This window comes from Talpa occidentalis, unplaced genomic scaffold (assembly GCF_014898055.3).
Source record: "Talpa occidentalis isolate TD23 unplaced genomic scaffold, MPIMG_talOcc4v2.1 talOcc4.10, whole genome shotgun sequence".
Classification (NCBI taxonomy): Eukaryota; Metazoa; Chordata; class Mammalia; order Eulipotyphla; family Talpidae; genus Talpa; species Talpa occidentalis.
The window spans coordinates 105,965,695-105,990,648 of record NW_023600993.1 but is presented as its reverse complement, the minus strand read 5'-3'; the positions used below and the strand labels follow the sequence as shown (position 1 = coordinate 105,990,648).

At 72.6% G+C, this 24,954-nt stretch overlaps 2 protein-coding genes across 2 annotated transcripts; one reads left to right on the top strand and one right to left on the bottom strand.

The window, feature by feature from the left end:
- The first annotated feature begins 2,288 nt into the window (after positions 1 to 2,288).
- On the top strand, positions 2,289 to 21,105 carry TAF4 (TATA-box binding protein associated factor 4). The gene is given in 17 exon segments (XM_037501046.2): positions 2,289 to 2,683; positions 2,686 to 2,993; positions 2,996 to 3,485; positions 10,806 to 10,972; positions 11,699 to 11,818; positions 12,667 to 12,786; positions 13,156 to 13,278; positions 13,694 to 13,783; positions 14,083 to 14,331; positions 14,701 to 14,848; positions 15,083 to 15,197; positions 15,906 to 16,075; positions 16,284 to 16,414; positions 16,978 to 17,103; positions 17,375 to 17,431; positions 18,104 to 18,223; positions 20,918 to 21,105. Coding segments are annotated over 17 exon segments (3,063 nt in total). The 5' UTR covers positions 2,289 to 2,322; the 3' UTR covers positions 21,086 to 21,105.
- Positions 21,106 to 21,714: 609 nt separating this feature from the next.
- LOC119237707 (basic salivary proline-rich protein 3-like) lies at positions 21,715 to 23,192 on the bottom strand. Its single transcript, XM_037501657.1, has 2 exons — positions 23,097 to 23,192; positions 21,715 to 22,620 (listed from the first exon to the last, which is right to left on the bottom strand). Exons 1-2 carry the CDS (start codon positions 23,190 to 23,192, stop codon positions 21,715 to 21,717), a joined length of 1,002 nt encoding a protein of 333 aa, XP_037357554.1.
- Positions 23,193 to 24,954: the final 1,762 nt, after the last annotated feature.

The following is a 24,954-nucleotide window of genomic DNA, read 5'->3' as shown; positions in this document are numbered from 1 at the left end:
CACCCATGGGTGGTGCACACAGTGCACAGCTGGAGGAGCTGGTTGTTGGAAATTAACCCAAACAGGCGATTCCATGAAACCACTGTGCGCTGGGGAAACCACAGCGCAGCCAGGCACGCCTTCCCAGGGGACACGGGCCGGGTGCTCCCTTGAGGAAGGGGAGAGGCAGGCCCTGGCCGCCTGCAAGGAGGGGTCAGTGGAGGCCACCTGGGCAAGGGTGCCGGGTGGTGGTGGTGGGTCGCTGCCGCCTGACCTTGAACACAAGTTTGTGTCCAGGCCCTGCCGGCAAAGCGCGTCTGGAGGACGTAGCCAATAGTCTCCTGTAGCTGAGCTGCTCAGGCCGCCCCCTCCAGCTCTGGTCAGCCTGGACAGGAGGCAGGCCTGGCCACTCCAGTGCAGGGAGCCCACAGGCCATCAGGGGCCTGCCTGGTCAGGGAGGCCGAGTTGGAAGAGAGCGGCAAGGCCTGGCGGCTTCAGGGCCTGAGCCTGCGTCCGTCCCGACCAGGAGAGGCGGCGCGCCTCAAGCGTCCTCAGCTTCAGTGGCCTTTCCCGCAGCTCAGGTGGCCCGGTTTGGTCTCTGGCTGCTCGAGCAGGCCGCGCACGGTCATGCTCTTGGCCGGCAGAGCAGGGAGCCGCTGTCTCCACCCCACACCCGCCAAGGCTGCAGTCCTGGGCACAGTGCTCGCCGCTTTCCCTGAAGGGTCTCCTGTCCAGCAGTGGACACCGCTGCCCGCTGGCGAACTGGGAGACAGGCGCCCCTTTGAGCCCATGCGCTCCCGGAGCCCGGCCCTGCTGCCCGCGGCGCCGCTCCAGGCTCTCGAGATGAGGCCGCGTCAGGTCCCAGGCCCAAGGGGTGGAGTCCCGGAGAGGAGGCGACAGACGCAGCCTCGCCGGAGCCACACGCCCGAGCCCCAGCACCGGGCGGGCGGGCAGGTCCACACCTGGGCTCTGAGGGCCGCCCCGTTCCAGCCGAAAGCCCGCGTTTGTGGTCTGCCGCCGAGCCCGCCCGAGACGCTCGTCCGCGCTACAGACGGGGGTGCGGGGCGCGCTTCCGAGACCCCAGGGAGGGCGCCGCCCGGGAACAGCCGGCGGCGTATGCAGGGCCGGGGCCCCTGTGGCGCGGGGGCCCCCCACCCCCGGACCCCCCCGCCCCGGCGGCCCCCTGCCCAGCCCGGGCCTCCCCGCAGCCCGCGCGCAGCCCGCCCGGCGCCTTCCCTTCCCCGGGACGGGCCGGCTCCCGGCCCCGGCTGCCGCCCGCCGCGCTCGGCCCCGGGGCGCCCTCCGCGCGCAAACACGCGCCCGTCAGCCGCCGACACCGCGGGGCCCGGCCGGGCGCGGGGGGACCGGGGCCCCCTGTGCCGCGCGAGGCGCCGCCGTCCCGGGGCTCGAGACCCCGCGGAGCGGCGCGGAGGGGCCGGCGTCCCCCTCCTGCTGGGGGCCCGGGGGCAGCGGCCGGGCGCGGGGCGCCTCGCCGGGGCGGAGGGTCGGCGCGGGCCTCGGGGCCGGCGGGGCGGCGCGTCTCGGAGGACCCCGCCCGCGCCTCCCCCGCGGCCTCAGGCCGGCGCCCCCGCGCGCCCCGGGACCCAGCCCCGCCGCCCTCCCGCCGCGGCGCCAGGCCCGGCCCCGGGCCTGCTCCAGGGCGCGCCCGGGGGCGCGGCGGGCGGGGCGGCCTCCCCTCCGCGGCCCCGCGGCCGGCGGCGCCCCCGGCGCGGCGCTTACCTGGCGGCGGGACAGGAAGCGCGGGCGGCGCTGCGGCCGGAACTGCCGGCCCGGCCGGGCCCGCGCGCAGGAAGTGACACGCCGGGCGGGCGCGCGGGGCCGGGCTCGGGGCCCGGGCCGGCCGCGCGGCCCCGCCTCCCCCGGCCCGGCCGGCCCGGCCCGCCGCCCGCCGCCGCGGCCATTTTGGGGCGAGCGGAGACAAAGAGCGCCCCGCGCCCCGGCCCGGCCCGCCCCGCGCCGGCCCCCCGCGCCCGCGCCCGCGCCCGCGCCGCCGCCGCCGCGCCCGCCCGGCCTCTGCCGCCCGCGGCCATTGGTCGCGCCTTTTAAGCGCGCGCCGCGGCCAATGGCGGGGCGCCGGGCGGGCGGCCGGGCGGCGCCGCGGCCAATCGCGAGGCGCCGGGCGGCGGGCGGGGGCGGGCGCGCCGTCGCGCCTGCGCACCGCCGCCCTCCCCCCGCGCCGGCCGCCCGCGCCCCCCGCCCGGCCGCCGCCCCCGCCCCGCCCGGCGCGCGCCGCCCCCCGCCCGGCCGCCCGCCCGCCCGCCCGCGCGGAGCCTCCTCCCCGCCCAGCGCCGGCCGAGCGGCGGCGGCGGGGGCCGAGCGAAGATGGCGGCGGGCTCGGATCTGCTGGACGAGGTCTTCTTCAGCAGCGAGGTGGACGAGAAAGTGGTGAGCGACCTGGTGGGCTCGCTCGAGTCGCAGCTGGCGGCCAGCGCGGCGCCCCCGCCGCTCCTCGCGCCCCGCGCGCCCGAGCCCCGGGCCGCGGCCGCCGGCGCGCTCGGGAACCATGTCGGAGCCGCCGCCGCGCCGGCCGAGGGCGCGCCCGCCGCGGCGCCGGAGCCGCCCCTCGCAGGTAGGGCGCGCGGGCCTGGGCGCGGGCGGGCGCCGGGCGGGCCGCCGCCTCACCGCCGCTTCCCCGCAGGGCCCGCCGCCAAGCTGGGCGCGCTCGAGGCCGGCGCGCCGGGGCCGGGGCCGGGCCGGGGCCGGGGCCGGGCGCGGCGGCGGCGCCCGGGGCCTGCGCGCCCGGGGCCGGCGCCGGCGCCGCGGCCGCGCCCGAGCCCGCCGCCAAGCCCGCCGCCCGGCCCGGCGCCGCGCTCGCCCTGAACGGGAGCGCCGGGCCCGGGAGCCCGCTCCGCGCCGCCGCACCTGCCGCCAGCCCGCTGCCCAACGGGCCGCCCGCGCCCGCGCCGCCCGCCGCCTCCGTCATCCAGACGCCGCCCGGCCCCGGCGCGCCCGCGCCCCGCGCCCCTCGCCCCCCGCGCCCCCCGCGCCCCCCGCCGCGCCCCCCGCGCCCGCCGCCGCCCCGCCGCCGCCCGCCGCCGCCGCCGGCCTGGCCCGGCCGCCCGGGGCCGCGGCCCCCGCGCCCCCCGCGCAGAACGGGGCGGGCGCCGCGCCCCCCGCGCCCCCCGCCGCGCCCCCCGCGCCCCCCGCGCCCCCCGCCGCGCCCCCCGCCGCGCCCGCGCCCGCGCCCGGGCCCAAGGCCGACTCGCCCAAGGCCGCCGCGCCCGCCGCGCCCCCGCCGCCCCTGGCGGGCCCCGGCCCCGGCCCCGGCCCCGGCCCCGGCCTGCTGCTCGGCCCGCCGCTGCCCGCGCCCGGCGCGCCCGCCGCGCTGCCCAAGGGCCCGGCCGCCGCCGCCGCCAGCCTGCCCCGCGCGCCCGCGCCGGCCGCCGGCGGGATCCGGGCCACGCTGACGCCCACCGTGCTGGCCCCGCGCCTGCCGCCGCCGCCGCAGAGCCCCGCCAACATCCAGAACTTCCAGCTGCCCCCAGGTGAGTGCGGGCGGGGCGCGGGGGGCGGGGGGCGGGGGGCGCCACGTCCCCCACTTCCCGAGGGAGCGGCCGTCCCCGGGGCTGCCCGGCTGGCCAGTCGGGGTGGACGGCGCCCGCCCGCCCGCGGGGGAGGCCCAGGGGCGCCCGGAGGGGGAGTCGGTGCCCGGCGCAGCCCGGCCTCGGCAGGCGGCCCGGGACTGTCGTTTCTGGCTGAGGAAGTGGGGTCCCCCGCGTCTTTGGGCTGGCCTGCGGCTCCTGGGGCGCCTCGGCGTGCCTCAGTGTCCCGCCCGGCCCGGGGCTCGGGGCTGGGCGGTGGGAGCGCGCAGTGCCCGGCTTCCCCCACCCCCGCCAGAGCACCGGGTCCTGTGAGCGCCGGCCGGGTCGGTGGAGCAGCACCCCTGTACCCTCGTGCTCTGGGGAGGAACCCCTGGTCGCCCTGCAAGAACGTGGGGTCTTCAGAAGCTCAGGCTTCCCCGGCCCGCCAGGGGGGAGAGTTCCACGCAGGTGGGGGCCGCCACCCGCACTCGTGTTTTGGGGTGCCGGCGGGGGCTGCGCACCTGAGGAGGGAAGGGCGTTGTCAGCTGAGCTGCCGGCTGCGCTGAGCCACCTCTGCGGGCTCTGCTGGCTCCTGTGTCTGTGGGTGCATCCCTGAGCCCTCCTGCAGCTGTGCGTTCGGGCAGAAGAGGGGGCACCTTCCCACCTGGGGGTGGCTGCGTGCAGGCGCGCTTCCCTCAGCCTGCGGGGGCCTCCTGGTGCTCCGGCCCTGCTGTCACCCCGCTGAGCTGCCGGGGGAGGCCAGGGTCCCACCAGAGCCGACGTCTCGCGGGGGGAGGGGCTGCGGTTTGGGATGGACCCTCCACGTGCTGCCCTGGACACCTGGGGCTCACGTTCCTGGGACGCTCCCCGTGACCGCCCTGGGCGCTGGCTCTGCCAGGGTCCCAGGAGGTCCGGTCTGTCCCCGGGCCCAGCTGAGCTGCGCCAGCTGGCACTGGGCGACAGGCACCGCGGGCTGCGCCTCCGGGGCCACGCGCCCTGGGAAGTCAAAGATGGGCCTGGACGAGGTGGCTGCATCTGGGCACCTGCGAGCCTGAGTGAGTGCAGGGAGGGGGCGTGACCTGGGAAGGGGGCGGCAGGGTCTGCAGAGCGCCGGGTGCCGATGAGGAGGCGCCTGCCCCGGGCTCAGTTCCGTGGCGGAGAGCAGAGACACGGGGTTTGTGATCGCCTCCTTGTGTCCACAGGAGCCCCGTGGACTCGCAGTAGCAGCTCCGTGGTGGTGGCTCTTGTCCCATGGCTCCGCAAAGTGGCATTTGTGTTGCGGTGAAGGGAACGTGGCCCAGGCTGTCCCCTGGGCGCGGGGACCAAGTGGGGCCCTGCAGAGGCGCGGCCGCCCAGCACCCTGACCAGCTTCTGCTGGCTCCGGGGCGCTGGCGGGGGCAGAGTGGGCTGCAGCTGGAGAGGCCGCGGGACTGGCGTGCACGGGCAGGCCGCTCACGTCTCGGGCTCCGGCGGGAGTGCTCCTGCCGCCCGTCTGCCCGGCGTCGGCCCTGCCCAGAGAACTCGCTCCTGCCAGGCTGCGGTGTTGGGAGGGGCAGGCTCTGCCCGGGACGGAAGGCCACTTCCTCGTCGCGGCCGCCTGCGCTGGACTAGGGGCCGCCCGCCCGCTCCTCACTTAATGCCATCGCTCCAAAGGTCGGGCGCCAACTCCCGTCTGGGGACTCCAGTGACTTGCCGGGCAGGAGGCGAGCAGCGCCGTGGTCGCGAGAGTGCTGTTGGGGCTCCACCTGGGGGGACGCCCTGGCCGCGGGTGCAGGAGCTGGAGCTGCTGGTGGCTGCTTTGGCCCCAGCACCGGTCTCAGAGTATAGGTTTTGTGTTGGGTGGACGCTCACGCTCCAACTTGGCTGTGGCTCCGCGGAGCCTCAGTTTCCCTGCCAGATGGCAGGGTTGGATGGGGGAAGCCCTGAAGTCCCCCAGCCGAGCGCCCCCCCAGGCAGGCAGTGTTTGTTATTCACGCCCTGCCCTTGACCGAAGCATCTGCGGTCACATGCGTAGAGAAACCCCGCAGCTCGGTCCCCACCGAAGCACACTGGCCATGCGAACGGGCCTGGCCAGGAGGACCCGCGCTGGCGTGCCGGTTGCAGATGTGGGGACCAGCGTGGCTCCCGCAGTGTGGGCTGGGGGCTTTCCTCTCCGTGCACCGGGGTTGCTGTGGCCTTTGAATGAGGAAAAAAGTCATCTCCAGGGAGCCAGGCCAGCCCCGTGGCCAGGGAGCCCACACTTCTTGGCGCCCTGAGGTGGGGCGAGTGTTTTGCTGGTGGGGTTGGAGGTTCTGCTCCTCTGATCTTTCCTGGGGCCCTTGGTCTCGCTGCTGAGGGCAGAGCCCTGCCTTCCTGAGTCTGTTGGGCCAGGAGGGTGCACTCCTGCTTGCCAGGGGCCCCGCGCAGGAAGCTGGTTAAGGAGGTGTCCGGGTACTCAGTGGGCCGGGCCGGAGGGCCTGCCGCCCGGGGTCCCGTCCCCTCTGGCCACGAGGCCGCCGGTGGGCCCGGGGCTGTGTGTGCTGGGCGGTGCCAGGCGGGGCTGGCCCCACTGCAAGTCCCACGGGTCTCACCGCCCTGCACCCTAATAAAGCAGAGGTCCTTCCCGACGTGCTCCCAGGCCCGGCGGCGCGTCAGTGTAAGCGTGCGTCGTCTTCAGTGACTCGCTTGAAGGAAGTGTTTATAAATAGCTCGTTATGTGTGAGTTGATCAAAACATAATTAACTGTTTTTGAAAACCTTGAAGCGGCGATGTAAAAGGACTCTGGAGAAACTTGTCTGCGATTTGGGGTAATTTGCATAGTTCTCAGCGGTACTTTTCTTGTTGACAGCAGCAGGACCCCCAGACTTGCCCCACGCGCGCCGGGAGGCAGGTGCTGCTCAGCCTCTCACCTGGGAGGCTGGCCAGGCCCTCGCTTCTCCCCAGGCCTGCGCCGCCTGCGGTTGGCTGGAGAGGAGGAAGCGGGCGGGGCCGCCCTGCGAGGCCGTGCACCTGGCGGCGGCGGTTGCCGTGGCGTCCGCTGGGGGTGCTCAGAACCTCCGGCCTAGTGATTGCTCCCTGACCCGCCCCCGGCCGGCTGCGGCGTGTGTGGGGTCAGGCCCGTGTCTGCATAGGCCGCGAAAACCCCGAGCTGAGTTGTTGGCTTCTCACACGCCTGGAGCGTCAGCGACGGGGAACTCGACTCTCAAAGCCACGGGAGGAGTCCCCGGCTCGCAGCCCCAGCTCCAGGGCTTGCCCAGTGTTAGGCTGCCCGCCTGGCCCTGTGCCCCAGGGCACCAGGCAGTGGGCTCCCTGCTCCTGGCGGGCGGGTGCTTCTGGCGGGAGGGTGCTGCGTGGGGCCCGGGCGCCGGCCTCTGTGCCCTGCGGGTGGGGCTGCGCTGACTCGTCTCCATCCCAAAGTCAGTCGACGGGACCCGCCGCCGCTCCCAGGCTGGTGGGCGTGTGGCGGGGTCTCAGTGTCCCCAGCCCCGCGGGGTGGAGGCCCACAGCAGTTTGTGTAGCTGCATGAAGTGGACTTCAGGGCTGGACTCTGAGGGCCTCGGGAGGTGTGTTTCCGGGCCCAGTGGTTGGACCCCTGCGTGCACAGAGCAGGTTGGAGGGGCCAGCGCTGCGGGGCTTCCTTCATGCTCGGGCTGCCGGGCTGGTGCCAGTGGTGGGAGCGGCAGGCTCTGGCCTGGGACACTCCCCAGGGCAGGGTGGCCTGAGGGGTCAGCCGGTGAGTCCGAGAGCCCTGGAGTGCTGGGAGCAGCTGTGGGCGGTGCTGAGGCCAGGCCGTGGTTGGCAGGTCACCCTCCTGGGGTGGGCAGCAGCGGCAGCTGACTGCATCAGGGACCAGTGCCCGAGAATGGCCCGGGGCTGGCACCTCAGAGGGGCTGGGGGTGGGCAAGGGGGAGCCACGTGCCGCCTATGTGGGCAGAGCTGCCGTCGGGGACCGGCCGTCCTGTCGGCTGCCCAGCCGCCCGCGGGCCCGCCCCCACCGGGTGCCGGAAGCACAGCTGCCCGCCCTCTGCCAGGAACCCGCCTTGGACGCCAGCACCTCAGGCTCCTGCAGCGTGGCTTCTGGACGCGTGGCCCTCCAGCAGGCGGGGCAGCAGGCGGGGCAGCAGGCGGGGCGCGGGGCTGAGTCAGGGAGGCGCCCGGCTGCCCTCCCGCCCCGCCCCCACGGCCACCTGCCTGCACTTCCCCTTTTCTGGGCTCACGGCAGGTCCTTGTGGACTGTGGGGAGGGAGCCCCGTGGCCCCCTGGGTGCGGCCTCTCCTGGGGCTGTCGCCCCCCACCCCCCATGGGGCCGGGCAGCCCAGCAGACGTGGTCCCACCGCCATGGGCCCCAGCCTGTGGTGGGCCGTGCGGCTGGGGCCCAGGGGGTGCCTGATCCCGCTCCGGCACAGGGTCCTCCTTGCTCCAGAGCCCCGCGGGCGGGTGCAGTGTCGGGTGCGGGCGCCGAGAGGGAGCTGGGGGTGGGGCAGCGGGGCCGCGCCGGGCGTGCCGGTGGGCTGGCGGGGCAGGGAGGCCGGTCTGAGGCGGAGGAGCGGGGCTGGGGCGCCGTGGCCGTGGGCGCCGGAGGGCACGGTGTGTGCAGCGGAGCTGGGTCCAGGCAGGCCGGCGTGAGCCGGGAAGCCGGAAGAGGAGCGGGGCACGCACAGACCGCCGGGGTCAGGCCGGGCTGTGGGCGTGGCCCGTGGGGAGGCCGCCTGAGAGAGGCCAGGCGATGTTCCCCGGAGCTCTGGGGGCCGGGCCGGCCGGGCGCTGTCCCCGCCTCCTGCCCACTCCTCCACCAGCTGGACCCGGGGCCCAGCCAGGCGCTGGCTCTCCCCACAGCTCTGGACCCGTGGGTGGGCTTGTGGGGCCCTCCTGTGTCCAGAGGGCGGGGCTGGGGTGGGGCGGGGCAGAGGGCTGTGGTGGGCAGGGCAGGGCAAGGGTTGCCGGAGCCCAGAGCTCCACAGGCCCCGCTGGCCCCGTGGTCGGTCCGCCCGCCCTGAGCTCCCGCGCCGAGGCCTGGAGGGCCAGGTGGGGCCCCTCCAGCAGGTCGCGCAGCAGAGGGTCAGCCAGGCCAGCCGATCAGTGCTTGGGCTTCTTGGGCCGGTTCCTCTTAGACCCACCTGCCTTGTCCCCAGTTTAAGCTGATGGACCTGATCCCCAGGGCGGTTCCAGAGTGGGGGGGCAGCATCCCCCAGTGGGGATGCAGTTCAACCCCTCGTGTGCTGTGGGCCCGGTCAGGGAGGCGCAGGTGGGCTCAGGGCTGCCCTCTGCGGTCTCTGGACAGGCGGGGGCTGTGAGCACGCCGGGACCCTCTGTGCTCCTGACCAGCTGAGCCATGGCCGCTGCCCTCCCCACCACACCAGGGTGCTCTCCATCCTGGCCGCAGGCGAGTGTCCCTCAAGGGGTGCTCCGGCGAGCTCTTAGTTTGCACCCCTGGAGGTCAAAGCATCTCCCATCTTCAATGTTTACTTTGAAAACTTCGAGGCTTACAGAATGGCCGGGGCCATGCCTTACCGACCCCACGTGGGGTCCATGGTCTTGGTGCCTGGGACGGTGCCGGGTGCCCGTAGAGCTGGGTCTGCCCGGGCTCTGGGCAGGGCACAGGGAGGGGCCTCGGCGCCCGCCGGCTTCCAGCCTGTGCCCAGAAGCGCTTCCCCGGAAGTGAGGTCATCCAGGGCTCCCGGGTGGGTTGAAAGTGCCGGTCACCGTGTGCTTCTGCTTGACCTACATTTCGGTTAAAAATACAGAAGGTGCCGACACGGGAGGTCAGAGGCGGGTCACGCAGAGCGAGACCAGGGTCGCTCTGGTTTGTGCGTGCGGCCGGGGTGTCTGGGGGGCCGCCCTGGCCCCCGCACGCTCCAGTCAGGGGCTGCTGTCGTGCCCTGGCACCCGGTCCCCACTGGCCGAGTGGCCTGCGTGGGGCCTGTCCCTCGCACGGTCCCCGAGTGTCTGTGCCGGGCCCCGCCCGTGCGTGCTTGGGCTTCCTCCCTGGGCCGGGGCGACAGAAGGCCGCGCGAGGGGACGCTGCAGCTGTTCTGCCCGCCGGCGCTGGCAGGCTGAGGCCACAACGTGGCCCTGCCGCTGCGGCCAGTGGCTGAGCGTCTCCTGCCCCCGCCGCTGCCCAGGCCCTCCGGGACCCTGGCCCCCGTGGACCACAGTGCTGCTGCTCCGGGGCCCTTGTCACAAGCGCGTTGATGTGAAGTTTGTGGGGAGAAGCTTCTGACGGCTGAGGTGCGCGTCGGCTCTGAGCCAGTTGCGGGCCTGGCTGTGCGCCGCTGGCCGGTCCCCAGGGCAGAGGAGGGAGTGGTTGGGCGGGGTGGCCGGGTGCTCGCAGTGTTCCCCTGGTCCCCACCCTGCGTGGGCTTGGGGTGCTCCTGGTGGTCCTTGGCTGCAAGGGGCTGCTCCACCTGCATGGAGCCTGGGGCAGGCACCGGGCTGCCTGCTGTCTGGGTAGCGCCCGACGCCCTCCTGGCCCCGAGCAGCTCCTCGCAGCAGCCGGGTCGGGCGGCGGCCTCAGGTCTGCCTCGCTCGAGGGGCAGAAGGCTGTTTTGGGCGTTGCGTGGTGCTTCGCCCAGAGTGGGGCGGGCGCGGGGGCCTCCGCCGATGATCGTTGGCTTCGCCAAGGAGCCGGCCCAGTGACTTCAGTGACGTCCTGGACCCCGGGCGGCGGGAGCGAAGCCAGCAGGCTCGGAGGATGACGGCCTGATGCCGGGGCTCCCAGGGCGCCCCCGGCCGCCGCGTCTCCCTGCCCTCCCTGGGCCCGGCCCCGGGCGTGGAGCTGGGTATGCTGGCCCTGGGAGGGAGGGTGTGGGCCCTGGCCCCCCCCCCCCCCCGCCCCGTGAGTTGGATGGAGCAAAGGTGGCTGCGCTGCTGGCCGTGTGTGCCGCCAGGGCCCGGTCGGGCCGGCTGGCAGGGTTTGCGCTCCGGTCACTTGGCTCCGGAGCCACACGGGCCAGCGTCCTTCCCCGTGCCTGTCTTGGGTGCCCAGGTCTGTGTGGCCCAGCCCACGTGTCGGGGGCCCTGGTGGGGCAGAGCCGGCCTACAGGCTCCAGTGCTGGTGGCGACGGGCCCCGGTGGACAGGCCAGGTCTGGGCAGGGCGGGTTGCCCCGGGCGCTGGGGCCGGCGGCCGTGTTGTGAGCCGTGTAGGGGACGCATGCATGGGTGTCGGCGTCCCTGTGGCGGTGGCCCTGGCCCGGCTGACCGGCAACGTGAGTGAGTCTGTATGTTGGTGGCCTCTTCTTCCCGCCCGGCCAGGGTCTCTCTGGCCAGCAGGGTCGTTTCCTCAAGGCCAGCCCCTCTGTCCCCAGGCATGGTCCTCGTGCGGAGCGAGAACGGGCAGCTGCTGATGATCCCCCAGCAGGCCCTGGCCCAGATGCAGGCCCAGGCCCATGCCCAGGCCCAGCCGCAGACCAGCATGGCGCCCCGCCCTGCCACCCCCACCGGGGCCCCTCCCGTGCAGATCTCTGCCGTGCAGGTGAGTCCGGGGCCCCTGTCCTGGCCCCTCTGTCTGTCCTGGGACTTCGCCCTGAGCCTCCGTCTTCGTTCCGTCTGGTGGAGATCCCACCGGAGCTGTCCCGGGACGACGAGGGCCGAGCTCAGGCCTTGGGAGTGTTGGGGCTGTGGGGCCGAGGCTGCTGCTGTCGTGGGGGTGCCCGGCGCCGAGGACCTGCTGCGGCCGTGTGGGCCCCTCCAGGAGCTTGCACATAGGGTCCCTGCCTGCACCCCAGCTGGTAGCAGGAGTGGGCCTCGGCTGCCCTCAGTCTCCTGGGGCCGGACCGCTCTGTTGGGCTAGCTGGCCGGCAGCACCTACAGCAGAGCCTGGAGCGGCCTGGAGGGTGCATTCCGAGATGCCACAGCCCCGCTGTTGAACCCCGAAAGGCTCAGGGCAGTTCTCGTGGCGGGGAGCTCTGTGGAGTGATGCCCCGTGTGTTTGCCTCGCCTATCTGCCGTCAGCTCCTCTCCCGCCACTCCCGGCGCCGGGAGCCAGCGCCTCGGGCCCCCCGGCATCTTCTTTGGCTCTGACTGTTCTTGTGTCCAGGTCTGGGAGGGCCGGTCATGCCGTCCAGCTTGGCGGGGTACCGGAGAGCCAGGGTGACTTCCTGAAAACTGCAAGCCACTTGCGTGCCCTAGTTCTTTGCGGGTGGCTTTTGGGGTGCACGGTGATGGGGAGTCCTGCTCAGTGGCTCTTACTTGTCTCCAGGCCCCCGGAACCCCAATAATTGCACGGCAGGTGACCCCAACAGCCATTATCAAGCAGGTGTCTCAGGCGCAGACGACGGTGCAGCCCAGCCCCGCGCTGCAGCGACCGCCTGGAGTGCAGGTGAGCAGGGCTGGGGCGCTCCCGGGCAGGTGTGAGCTCGGCCAGCCATGGCTCTCAGGGAGGCTTAAAAGCCACGAGAGCTCAGCACCAGGCACATGAGGATGGCCCCTTGGCAAGGTCACGCGGCCCTGTGCCCGGCATGTGGGCGGTGCAGCCCCAGAGAGCCCCCAGCCTAGCCGACCACAGTGCCCGGGTGGTCACGTTCTGAGGAGGCCAGGGACGAGCAGGCCGACCGCTGGGGCAGTGCGCGTGTGCCCCACGACCAGACAGGCCACGCCCGTCCCCCCACCCCCCACCCTGGCGGTTCCTTCCTCGTCCTCTTCGAGGTTTCTCTGCTTGGAGCTTTTAGCTGCAGAAGTAGCCGGTGCTTGGCATCGCGAGGGGAGAGCACTGAGGCCCAGGAGCCGCGTCCCGGGGTCAGGTTGCGGGCGGCCTGTCCGGATGGCTTGTGAGCCGAGCTCGGGCTGCACGGCTCCCGCTCCGGGAGGGAGGACGGGGCCTTTAAAACCTGGAGCGGGAAGATGGGCTTTGGAGGTCGGGAAAGCACAGTCTAGAGGTCCCGGCGCCGTCACGTGGGGCGGCGGGGTCCAAGCAGGACGCCTCTGCCCGGCTGAGGGAGCGCAGGCGGCTGCCTGGTGGCGTCCGGCTCGGTCCCTGCTGGCTGCGCCTGCGCTGGCAACGGGCAGGCGGCTCACAGGGGTGCCTCGTGGCCTGGCGCTGGGCTCTGCCGGCTTCGTTCCGCTAGGCCCACAGTGGGTGGGCCGCGGCCTGGCAGCGGCCCCCACCAGCCGTCCTGTGCACCCTGTCTGCGCCGGCTGGGCGCCCGCTCAGAGCCCCGGTTCTCCTAGCCCCAGCTGGTCCTGGGCGGCGCGGCTCAGAACACCCAGCTCGGGACGGCAACGGCGGTGCAGACGGCGACCCCCCAGCGCACGGTGCCCGGTGCCACCACCACCTCCGCGGCTGCCACGGTGAGTACCCAGGCTGGCCCCCAGGCACCACGGGGCCAAGCCCCCCCCATGAGGACTGTGTGGGAGCTGCAGCGACTGACCCAGTAGTCAGCATGCCCACTGGGCTGCCTGGGTGCTCGTGGGGGCCTTGTGCCAGCGCCCCAACTTGCTGTTTCTCTGCCCAGCGCCTCCTGTCAGCTGCCAGCGCGGCTCAGCTCCCTCGTGAGCGTTTAGATGCCGCCTGACTCTCGCTTAGTGCAGCCCCGGGGACCTGGGCCGCAAGAGGTGGGGGCCGGCGAGTGGGCCCGGGAGCTGGGCTGGACCTGCTCCTCCGGCGGAGCCGGGGGCCTGCCTCAAGACGCCATCCCTCTGTCTTTACCTTGGACTCAGGAAACGATGGAAAACGTGAAGAAATGCAAAAATTTCCTATCTACGTTAATAAAACTGGCTTCATCCGGGAAACAGTCCACGGAGACTGCCGCCAACGTGAAGGAGCTGGTGCAGAGCTTGCTGGTGAGGCCCGCAGAGCGCCCGGCTGCAGGGCCTGGGGCTGCTCCGCCCTCCTCACTTCGCCTCTCCTGACGGCCTCAGGCAGAAAATGCTGAGGCCAGAAAACGCGGCGAAGGGGTCTGGTGCACCCGGGCCTGTGCCCCACCCTCGGCCTCCCCCTGGAGTTGGCCGGGGCTGCTCAGTGCATGGGGTGGATCTAGCGAGCTGTCCCCGACTCCCTGTGGCACCCGCACTGGCTGGCCCCGTGGCGTGGGGGCTGTGGGCAGCAGGCCCTGAGTGGGGCTGCCTGTGCCCAGGGCCAGCGTCCAGCTGGGAGGCCCCACCGCCCCGAAGTGGGCTCGGTGTGAATGCAGCTTGGGGCCTGGGGCGTCCAGGACTTCATTCATGTTAGAAATTCAGTGTGAATTTTGTTTTTAAGGATGGAAAAATCGAAGCAGAAGATTTCACTAGCAGGTTATATCGAGAACTTAATTCTTCACCTCAACCTTACCTTGTGCCTTTCCTGAAGGTAATCCCCAGGTCCCTGGGGTGCAGCGGGTGGGCCTGTCGGGGTGTTACAGGAGAGGTGTTTCTGCAGTGGTGCGCCCTGAGGGGCCGTGTGGGGCCTGCTCCCAGGCAGAGGGGCTGCAGGAACCTGGCGCCCCCAGGGCCCTGCTTCGCTGCTGTCTGCAGGGGGCGCTGGTGCCCCCACAGCGGGCCCCCTGGGGGCTGGGCTGCACTGTGGGGTTGCGCTCCTCCCCCAAGTCGGGCCAGGGAGTGAGGGTCCTGCGCTGTGCGGCCGCCCACCCGTATCTGTCTTCCGCCCAGAGGAGCTTGCCCGCCCTGAGACAGCTGACCCCCGACTCCGCGGCCTTCATCCAGCAGAGCCAGCAGCAGCCGCCACCCGCCTCGCAGGCCACCACGGCCCTCACGGCCGTTGTGCTGAGCAGCTCGGTCCAGCGCACGGCCGGGAAGACGGCAGCCACGGCAACCAGTGCCCTCCAGCCCCCGGTCATCAGCCTCACGCAGCCCACGCAGGTTGGCAGGCGGGCAGTGCTCCCTCCCTGCTCACCTCTGGCCACGCTAGAGACACGGCGCCTGGGGCCTGAGGGCACAGGCAGGGCCAGGCCCCAGAGAGTGTCCCGCCCGGTGGGCTGGGTGAGCGGGCTGCTGCCCCTGGGGCTGTGGGCCATGGCTCTTGTGGCTCCAGGGGTGCAGGCGGGACTGAGGGCAGCTGCCACCCAACCGGTGTCAGAGCCACCCCTGTCCCTAGAGGGGCAGAGCGAGGCCCTCGAGCTCTGGGGCCCTGGCCGCCTCTGCTGTGTGGGGCCTCAGAGCCCCCCACCCCAGAGCCTCAGCGCCACATAGCGCTGCCCTCGCGCAGGAGCTGCTGGTGGGGCCGCCCTGGGAGGGTGTACCGGCCTTGAGTGCTGGACTCTGCCACAGGTGATCCAGCAGCCGCCCAAGCCTGGGGCGCTGCTCCGGCCCCCGCAGGTGACGCTGACGCAGACGCCCATGGTTGCACTCCGGCAGCCCCACAGCCGCATCGTGCTCACCACACCCCAGCAGATCCAGCTCAACCCGCTGCAGCCAGGTGGGTCCCGCAGCCCACGCTGCCTCCGGCGCGCCCCCATCGCCCCATCTCCCTTATCTCCCTTGCGGGCACCCCCCACCCTGTGCCCCTTGTGCCACGCGCTGGTGCAGGTCGCTGCCGCGTGGAAGCAGCTCAACAGAGGCGGGAAGCTGTGGTGTGGGCGGCTCCTCCCTGTCCGTCGCCCCGGCCAGGGCAGGTCCCGGCGGCGGGGACAGCCTGTCTCCCGTTTTGCAGTCCCCGTGGTGAAACCCGCTGTGTTACCGGGAACCAAAGCTCTTGCCACTGTCTCGGCCCAGGCAGCTGCTGCTCAGAAAAATAAACTCAAGGAGCCCGGGGGAGGCTCGTTTCGGTAAGGGGCGGGCATCCTCGCTGCGCGGCCGCTGGCCACTGGCCGCTGGGGCGACTTCCTCCGCGAGCGCGTGTGGGGGCCCTGCGCAGCGGGAGCCGATGGGCAGCCCGGGACGCACGTCCCTCCGCCTCTCGGACGCCTCCCCACGCCCTGTCCTTGGTCGTGGGGCCAGACAGCGGGACACGAGGGGCGGGGTGGCGCGGCCATCGTTTAGGAGGGGTGCGAGCTTCAGGGGCCCCGAGGCTTTCACGGGACCTGCCCCTCCCGGGAACCGAGCGCGCGTCCACCTGTCCCGGCGTGCCAGGGGCGGAGGCACACGGAGCCTGCTCAGCGCCGTCCTGCTCAGTGTCCACTGGCCAGGAGGGCGGTCTGGGCCCGGCGCACAGGCGACGGTGTTTGCGCTGCCCTGGGGTCCCCGCGGGTCTGCAGTCGTTTCTAAGCCCTGCCTCTGCTGACAGCCTTTAAGGAGTTGGGGGGTGGGGGGCAGGGCCCAGGCGACGTGCGCTGAGTGGGGGTGTTGCCAGCGCTAGCCCTGGCGAGCCCTCTGCCCATGCCCACCCCCCCGCCCTGTCCCTCAGCGCTCCGGGGAGTGCAGACCCAGATCTGCTTCCCTGCGGTTCTGATTTGGGAAGAGCAGGTTCCCCGCAGCCTTGCTAGTGCCCCCGAGGGGCCCCCCTTCAGTTAGTGATGTCGCCTTCTTTTCTGAAGGGATGATGACGACATCAACGATGTTGCGTCAATGGCAGGAGTGAACCTGTCCGAAGAAAGTGCTAGAATTTTAGCCACCAACTCGGAGCTGGTGGGCACCCTGACGCGGTCCTGCAAAGATGAGACCTTCTTGCTCCCGGCCCCTCTGCAAAGGAGGATCCTGGAGATAGGTGCGCGAGGTGCCCCTGCTGCCCCGGCGTCCCGCGGGCGTCCCTGTGTGGACACGGTGCTCCCGGGAGCCGCGGGGCCCCTCCCCGCCCCGGGCGCTTGGGCTGCCGGTCGCGGCCTAGAGCAGTGACTGGTGGGTGGGAGCGGACAGCAGCGTGGCGAGGGAGGCCGCGGGTCCGGTGGCTGAGAGATTCATGTGCCAACCCCTAGGTAAAAAGCACGGCATCACGGAGCTGCACCCTGACGTTGTGAGCTACGTCTCCCACGCCACGCAGCAGAGGCTGCAGAGCCTGGTGGAAAAAATATCGGAAACGGCCCAGCAAAAGAACTTCTCTTACAAGGTGACGGCCGGCTGTGCTCTGAGACCGGACTGCGGAGCCGGGCGGGTTCAGGGAAGTGGCCACTTGCCCCAGCCACGTGCTCTGCCCCCCAGCTGGGGGAGGGGTGGGCGGTGGGGGGGGGCGCGCCCTGCGGGGCTGTTCACCTCTACCAGGCGACCTGTCTGCCTTTGGAAATCGGGAGCCTCTTGCCTGTGGGCGCCCAGGGCTTGGCCGGGCGTGGAGGGGCGCACTGCACCAGCGCCAGGTTCAGTGCAGGCACCGAGTGGACGGCCGCCCCTGCGCCCGGTGCTGTTCGGGGGCACTGCAGCGGTGGCTTTCCACCTGCCTGCAGGGCGAGGGGAGAGTCCGCAGCCACCTCCCTGAGCCGCCGCAGAGGCGCGTTAGTGTTGCTGAAAATGCCGAAGTAGACGAAGGGTCCCAGGGTGACCCCAATGAGAGTTTCTGAGATCGGGGGGTCTCGGGGGGCTGCTGGGTCAGCACTCCTGTGGGGCCTGCACAGCGGGGCTGTGTGCAGCCCAGCTGGGCCCCCAGGTCCATGACTTCGGTCTGTCGCTTTGCTGCAGGATGATGACAGGTACGAGCAGGCCAGTGACGTCCGGGCTCAGCTCAAGTTTTTTGAACAGCTCGACCAGATTGAGAAGCAGAGGAAGGACGAGCAGGAGCGGGAGATCCTGATGCGGGCGGCCAAGGCACGTGGCCAGCCCCAGCCGCTCGTCCGGTGGTGGGGGCTGGGCTGGGGAGGGCAGTGGGCAGGGCCGCGCTGGCTCGTGGTCCGGTCAGCGCCTGGGCGCCCGGCTGGTGTGCAGACGCTGTTGATCTTCTTACGTTTTCATTTCTTTCCAGGAGGGGCTTTGTGCTCCGCGCGTGAGGGAGGTTGGCACCGTGCCCTGTCGTGGGGCTAGACGGCCGGGTCACACGCGGTCCTAACTTACTGTTCTTTTTGATCTCTTTGAAAAAAAGTCTCGATCCAGACAAGAAGATCCGGAACAATTACGGCTGAAGCAGAAGGCGAAAGAGGTGAGCTTTCTCCGGGCAGGGTCTCCGCTGCGCCCCAGCCAGCGCCCATGTCCAGCCCCCTGTCCGGCAGGCGGGAGGGGCCCGCTCTCAGCGGCAGTGGCGCGGGTGGGCCGCGCGGCACTCCGTGGTTTGGTGAAGGCTTTTCTCTGCAGTCTGCCTCCTGCTGAGCGGCAGTTAGCGGCTCTTTTTAGAATTTGTTCATATTTCCTGAATTTTTAAGACAAGCAGGTGCTGCTTCCTCCTTCTGGTGGTAAACTATGTTCCCTGTTTTATTTTAATTTTTAAAAAAGACTTATTTATTTATTTACACAAGCACTGGGTGCAGTCAGAAGCGCGGGAGGGTGAGAGGATTCACCAGAGCCAGAGCGGGGAGCAGAGCAGGCAGAAGGACCGAAGGACACTGCTGAGGGGAGCAGCGGGCGGCAGGAGAGGTCTGCGCGCCATGGGGGACCCTCGCTTGCGGCCGGGGATCGAACGGGCGCTGCAGAGGCTGCGGGCAGCTTCGCAGCCCAGCGCTCGACCGCTGCGCCACTGGGGAGGCCCTATGCTCCCTGTTTAAAAAAAGTGAGAATGTTAAAAATGCTTTAATTTAGAAAGTGTCAGGAGCCCCCCTGGCGTCTGTAGTAAGCAGAGGTCACGTGCGTGGACCGACATCCTCTGTTCCCCTCAAAGATGCAGCAGCAAGAGCTGGCGCAGATGCGGCAGCGGGACGCCAACCTCACGGCGCTGGCCGCCATTGGGCCGCGGAAGAAGAGGAAAGTGGACTCGCCAGGCCCGGGGTCGGGCACGGAGGTATGGGTGGGCTGCGGCCCCTCGCCCAGAGCCCCAGAGGGCCCTGTGTGGGTGCTGGCGTCACTGGTCCTCGGAGCCCAGACCTGGGGACCCGTCTGTGTGCGGGGGTCCCCGGGGTCCACACCCCGCTGCTGGCTGTGAGGGCTCAGCCCGCGCATCACCTTGTTTTTGCCCTGAGAGGTCAGTTGTGAACGTCAGGCCTGCAGGGCGGTGCGCCGGGAGGTGGCCGTCTTCTGCCTTTCCCTCTGTCCCTGAGCCCCTCTATTTCACCACGGGGCGCCAGCGCGGGGTGTCTGCTCATGGAGAGACGGAGGTTCCCAGGCAGTTTTGCAGATCTGGAACCCTGTCCTCGGAGGTGGCCAGCGGCCTGAGGCTGCGTGCCGCTCGGGGCTCCTCCGAGGCCGTCCTGGCCACCAGCGCCCCCTGACTGGTGCTCCCACGCCCTGGCCGGGTCCTCTCGTGGGCCGCTTAGAGGGGGCCCCCAAGCATCTGGGGTTGGTCTGTGTTAGGTGCCGGGCCGGGGCCTCTGCTTCAGGCTGACTTTTTCCTCTGCACCCAGCGTTGGGGTCAGGGTGCCTGGCGGGCCTGTGTCCCCGCCCGGGCTGCTCCCGCCCTGTGTGCTGGGCCTCCTGCTGCGATGCGCTGCGCTGCCCGCCCGGCCCGGGAGAGCTGCCTCTCACCGGGTCCACCGCTGCCCGCCTGGCCGGAGCCTCCTGCTGCCCTAGGCCCGGCCGCTTGCCTGTTTACGTCTGTCTCGTGGCCGCGGCCGAGCTGGCCCCTGGGCGCCTGGTGGAGCGCCAGGGCCGCGGGCTCTCGCGCTGCGGGAGTTGGGTTGCTGCGGCTCCTGCTGTCGGCGCTTTACTTTCGCTGCGGTGTTGGCGAGGGGGCGGGAGAAGCCTGCCAGCGCCTAGGGAGCGGCCGCCGCCCTGGGAACGCCCGCGGCCAGCTCCTGCCCCGCTCCCCAGTTTAGTCTTCATTTCTCAAAAGAAGTTTTATTTGTGATTTTTTTTTTTGTCACGCTGCTTGCTCATTCCCATTTGTGGCGTTTTACGCTTTCTAGTGCCTTGTAACGTCTCAGTTTCGGAGCAGGATGCCCGTCTCTGGCGTCTGGCGGAGCCGGCTGCTGGCCCCATCCCGCCGTTCCCTGGGGCGAGGCGGCGCCCCCTTCCTCCAGCCCCAGGGGCTTTCTGGGGCGGAGCTGGGGCTCCTGACCTGTCCAGGGCGCATCCTACCTCCTGCGGCGAGCGGCCCCTTGCTGTGCGGACCTGTGGTTGTGGGGACCGAGGCTGAGCTGGGGCTCTGGTCATTCGGTCCCTGCAGCCTCTGATTTGAGCTGGGCCAGCGCGGCCCCGGCCCCCGGGCTCCGTGAGCGCAGAGCCGGAGAGCAGGCCCCGGCAGAGGCCCTGCAGGCTGCCCCTCCCTAGGGAGCCGAGGGCCGCTGGTTCTGTCTGGTCAGGCCCAAGGGGGCGTCTGGGCTCCCATGTGCCGGGCCAGGAGCCCAGGTCCGTGTGTTGAGGTGTGAGAGGCCTCGTGCCCCGGGCAGTGGCCGTCCTGGCGCTGCCTGTCCGGCTGCTTGAGGTACATCTCCCCGGCCACTGGGACGTGAGCACCGTCCCTCTAAGTTGCCGTCCGTCTGTCCTCCTGTCGTCCTCAGGGAGGTGTTGGCAGGGTCCTGCTGCTCCTTCAGCGGGGTGGGCAGCCCTGTGGTCCAGGCCCAGTGGCCTGCAGGCTCTGTCCTCGGAGCCCGCCGTCCCTGCCGCCGGCCTGCCCCGTGCCCGCCCGCCCCAGGGCTCCGGTCTGCGGCCTCCGCCTTGCAATGCCTGGGCCTGGGAGCTGCCTGGAGCCTGGGGCGGGTCCTCTGTGGGCTCCAGGTGCCCGCCTTCTGGCCCGAACGTCCCTGAGTGCCCCAGGTCTCTGCAGCCTTGGCCAGAGTCCCGAGTCCTGGGCGCTGGTGCCTCTGCAGAGTGGGGCAGGGCCCTGCGCAGGGCCAGGGGAGAGCTGGCCGGGCCTGGCCGTCCCTCCGCCCGAGTCCACCCCCTTCCCGGGGCCCTGTGTGTCTCGGTGGGGCTGGGTCAGCTGGTTTCGGGGCTCCCTGTCCAGCCCTCACCGCGCCGCCTCCGCGGCCTGGCTCCTGTGGGCGCCGCCGCGAGCCCCTCCTCGCCCGGGCCTCTGGCCCCGTCCCCCGCGGGGCTCGCGCCGGGCTGGCCTGGTGGTTGGAGTGTCCCGCGCGCGCCGGGCGGGCCGGAGCCGCGCGGGGACGGGTCTGCGCGGGCCGCGCCCGCCACCTGCTGGCCACGGGCGGCGGCGCGGGTGGCCGGGGCGCGGGGCCGGCGGCTGCGGGAGACGGGCCCGGGTCGGGGTCGGGCGCCGGGTCGCGCTCCGGGTCGGGCCCGGGTCGGGGTCGGGCGCCGGGTCGGGCCCCGGGTCGGGGTCGGGCCGGGTCGGGCGCCGGGTCGGGCTCCGGGTCGGGCCCCGGGTCGGGTCGGGCGCCGGGTCGGGCCCCGGGTCGGGGTCGGGCGCCGGGTCGCGCTCCGGGTCGGGCCCCGGGTCGGGGTCGGGCGCCGGGTCGGGCTCCGGGTCGGGCCCCGGGTCGGGGTCGGGCGCCGGGTCGGGGTCGGGCGCCGGGTCGGGTATGGCGCCGGGGCCGCCCCGGCCCGCCCCGCCCCGCCCCGGCCTGACCGCGCGTCCCCGCAGGGCTCGGGCCCCGGCGCGGCGTTGCCCGGCGGCTCCGGCGGCGGCGGCCCGCGGCAGTTCGCGCGGCAGCGGATCACGCGCGTCAACCTCAGGGACCTCATCTTCTGCCTGGAGAACGAGCGCGAGACCAGCCACTCCCTGCTGCTCTACAAGGCGCTGCTCAAGTAGCCCAAGCCATGGCGGGCCCGCCCCGCCCCGCCCCGCCCCGCCCCCCGGCCCCCGCCCCGCCCCGCCCCGCGCCCCTATTTTTGTACCGTCGGCGGCGCCGCCGACTTTTAGCCCGTCCCGCGCCCCGCGCGCCCCCCGCGCCCCGCGCGCCCCCCGCTCTGGTGGGTGAAGCCGGGGCGCGGGCGGGCGGGGCCCCGAGAGTCTATTTTACTTGCACTGTGTTTTTTAGCTCAAAGTGGAGACGCGGACGAAGTGAGAGCCGGGCGGGGGCGGCCCCGCGCCCCGTCTTTGTACCTATTTTTTTATCGCAGATACGCTGATGGGTTCTTTATATTTTCAGAGGTTTATTGTATCCAATTGCCCCGGACAGGACTTTTATGACCTTCGGACGCGCCGCCTGGACCCGCGGCCGCGCCCCCGCGCTCGACCTGATCAGTATTTTTTACCGACCCGACCGTCGCGCCTCTTTCTTTGTCTTTTAGGGCCCCCCCCTTCTTTCCATTTTTTCATGTAAATTTTGCACAGTTACTTGTTCATATGTAAATATTTTACTTTCAAAAATGAAGTTTTTAATGGCTATTGTTTTATATAGGATTGAAAGAAAATTAACTCCTTTATTAAAAACAAATTTATCTGTACGCGTTTCGCCTGTGTTTCCCGTCGGGTTCGCCGCGGGGCGCCCTCCAGCCCCCGGGGGGCCCCGCCCCGCGCCCGGACTCCCCGCGCAGGAGGCCCCGCCAGAGCCGGGCGCGCCCCCGGGGTCCCCAGGGCGTCTGCTGCGGGCCGGGGCCGTCGGGGGTCCGCGGTGGCGCGGGCCTGGGGCGCCGCCTCCCGGCCTCGTTGTCCCCGTATGGCCCGACGGCCTCCGTGGGGTGCGGCCCCTGCGCTGGGCGGCCCTCGGGGGTGCGGCCGCAGCTCGGGCCGCCGCCGGCGCTGCGGGATGGGGGGCTGCGCCCCAGTCCTCTCCGGGCCGGGCCGGCCTGCCGTGCGCGCCCTGGCCCGGGGGCGCGCGGGAACCGGGGGCGTGGGCGGCCGGCGGCTGCCGGGGCAGGGGCGTCCTCGAGGCGCCCAGGGCCGCGCCAGGCGCTGACCCGTTCCCCGCGGCGCGGGGCGGCCCGGAGCGGCCGTGCGGGGTGGGGGGGGCTCCGGGCGCTCGCGGGGAACCCTCGGCCGAGGCACCTGCGGGCGCGGGCGGGGCTCGAGCAGGGGGCGGGCGGGAGGTCGTGGGAGGGGGCGCGCCGGGGTCCTCGGTCCTTGGCCCGGAGGGCGCGCGCCCGGCCCCCGGCCCCCGACTCGGGCCGCTCCCGACTCGGGCCGCTCGGGCTCGTCTGCTCCGCGGGGGCGGGGGCGCCTGGCTTGAGGGCCCAGAGCGCGCGCCCCAGAGCCGGTCCTGGGGGGAGGCCGGCCCCAGAGCCCCCCGAGTTGGGGCCTGCGCTGCCCTGCGTGAGGCCGAAGCCGGGCCGCGCCCCGAGGGCCAGGAAAGTGCCGGCGCCGAGCAGGGCGGCCCTCGGGCCCCCGTCCCGCTCGGGAGGGTCCTGCAGCCCGGGGGGTGCCCGCAGGTGGGGGCCAGGCCGCCCCTCCCGGCCGCCCGTCGGCCTTGCCGGAGCCTCCCCGCAGCGGCTCCTCGCCGCCTCCCCGGCCCCGGCCCACCGCCCTGGCACCCGGCCTCCCCGCTGTTGGCGCCTGAGGGACGCGCCCCAGCCCCGGCCAGCGCCAGCGAGGGCCGCCCCTGAGGCCCCGCCTGCCCGCCCCTGAGGCCGCCCTCCCGTGAAGGACCCCGGGGAGCTGGGCGGGGTCTGGGCGGGGCCTCAGGCCTCCCTCCCCGGCCTCGGGGTCCGCCCCCAGCCCCCCGCCCCCCGCCCCCCGCCCCCGCGCCGCCTGGTTGTGAGCGTGATTAGCTGCCGGCCCGGAATCCACGCGGCTCCCTGTGCTGTGGTGGCCGAGCTGCCCGCGGGTAGCCGGGGCCGTTTCTGTCCTGCTTTGTGGACGCAAGTTTGTGCCCATGACAGGCCTGGGGCGAGGAGGCCGAGCGGCCCTGCCGCGGGCGGGAGCCTGACCCCGCGGGCGCCGACCGGCCTCTGCGGCGGCGGGGCGGGGGCGCGGCCATCCCTGCTGAGCTCGCCCCAGGGACCCGCGGGGTCCGGGGCTGTGCCGCCCGCGCCCGTGCCCGGCTGCCCCCTGGGGCGCCCCCCCCCGCGGGACCCAGAAGGCGGGGCCCCCCGAGCGCGGGAAGCCCCTGCGCCTTCGCCAGGCCTGAGCCACCTCACCGGCTGGGCTGTCCCCCCAGGACCCCGGGGCCGGCGGGCAGGCCCTGTGCCCGGGCGGGGGAGAGGCGCTCACGGCTCGGGGGTGCACGGGCGGGCGCGGGCTCCGTTGGGCCGCTGACCTCGGTGTGTGTTGGGGGTGGCGCGGAAGGCCCCCCCAGGGCCCCGGCGCGGCCTCTGCTCGGGCCCTGGCCTGGCTGTGCGCCCCGGGGTGGGCCCTGGGTTCCCGCCGGCGCGGCCTCCTCCGTGGCGGCGCCCCAGCTCAGGAGCCGCGGCCCCGGGGTGCGCCCGGCCGGTCTGCGGGAGCCCGGCGCCCCTCGAGGGGCGGCCGCCGGCCCCTCCGCCCGGGACACCTGCGGAAAGAACCAGCCCGAGGCGACTTCAAAGGGGACTTTATTTCCTCCCCAGCAGGTGCCGCGCCCCGCGCGCCCCCGCGCCCCGCGTTTGGAGCCGCGGCCGCTGGGCGCTGCCACACGAGAACATGGACGCGCTCTCCCCCTTCGCCTTTTTGGTACAAAATGATACAAACAACAATACAAAATAGTTGTGCTGTCGACGGTTACAAAAGAGGCCGCGCGCCCGCCCCCGGCGCCCGGCGTCCAGCCCGCGGCCTCGTCATGCGCCGCGCGGTCGGGAAACATGCAACGAAGAACCAGAACGGAAGACGGGGCGGCGAGAAGACGCGTCTCGGGGCGCCCCTCCAGCCCCGCCCGGGGAGCCGCCGCGCGGGGAGCCGAGGCTCGCGGGGGCCCCGCCCTGGACGCGCCGTCGGGCCGCGGGGCCGGTGCTGCCCGCTGGCCCAGGCCCCCCGCGCGGCCGTGCGGGGCTCCCCCGTTTGCAGAACCACCCCCCAACAAGCCGAGCCCCGCCCCAGCACGTCCCAGCGCCCATGCCGGGCCCGCCGCGGACATGGCGCGAGGACGCGCTGCGTGGGGGGACGCTGGACACGCGGCTAACGTGCCGCGGGCTCCTGGGGCAGCTCCGGCACCCTCTGGGAGGGCGTGGGAACCCCATTTTCTCCGCCCAGGGACCGCTGTCCAGCAGTGTGGAGACGGGGTGGCCGCGGGGCCCCACTTCGCGGGGAGCTGCCCGGGCAGAGGTGGCCACGCGGGAGGCCGGGGAGGGGGCGTGGGTGACGGCCGGGCGGGCTCCGGGTGCATGAGGCGGGCAGCCCAGGGCTGCCGGTGCCTGGGGCGCCCACAGGTGTCGCTGATGCTGAGCCCTGGCCTGGTGCAGCCTCCCAAGGTGAGCCGGGGCCACCCCGGGCCACGCCCGGCACGTTCACACTTAGCAGTGACGCGGGATGAACTTCCCCCAAACCAACAAAAATGAGATTCCAGCTCCCACCCCGGCAGCACCCCCCGCAGGCCCCCGGCAATGGGCATAGCAGGGCTTGGACTGGGGTACCCTCTGAGGCCCCCACCCTACAGGCCACACAGAGGGGGGCACCAGCCCAGGGTGCCGCCTCCCCTCCCAGGCAACCAGGAGGTCGATGCACAAATGCGCACAGGCCAAGCCAGGGTCCCGGCAGCCCTGGGAGCAGCGGGATGGTGAGGGGAGTGAGTGGCTGGTGAACCCTGACGTCCGTGACACACCCCACGGCCA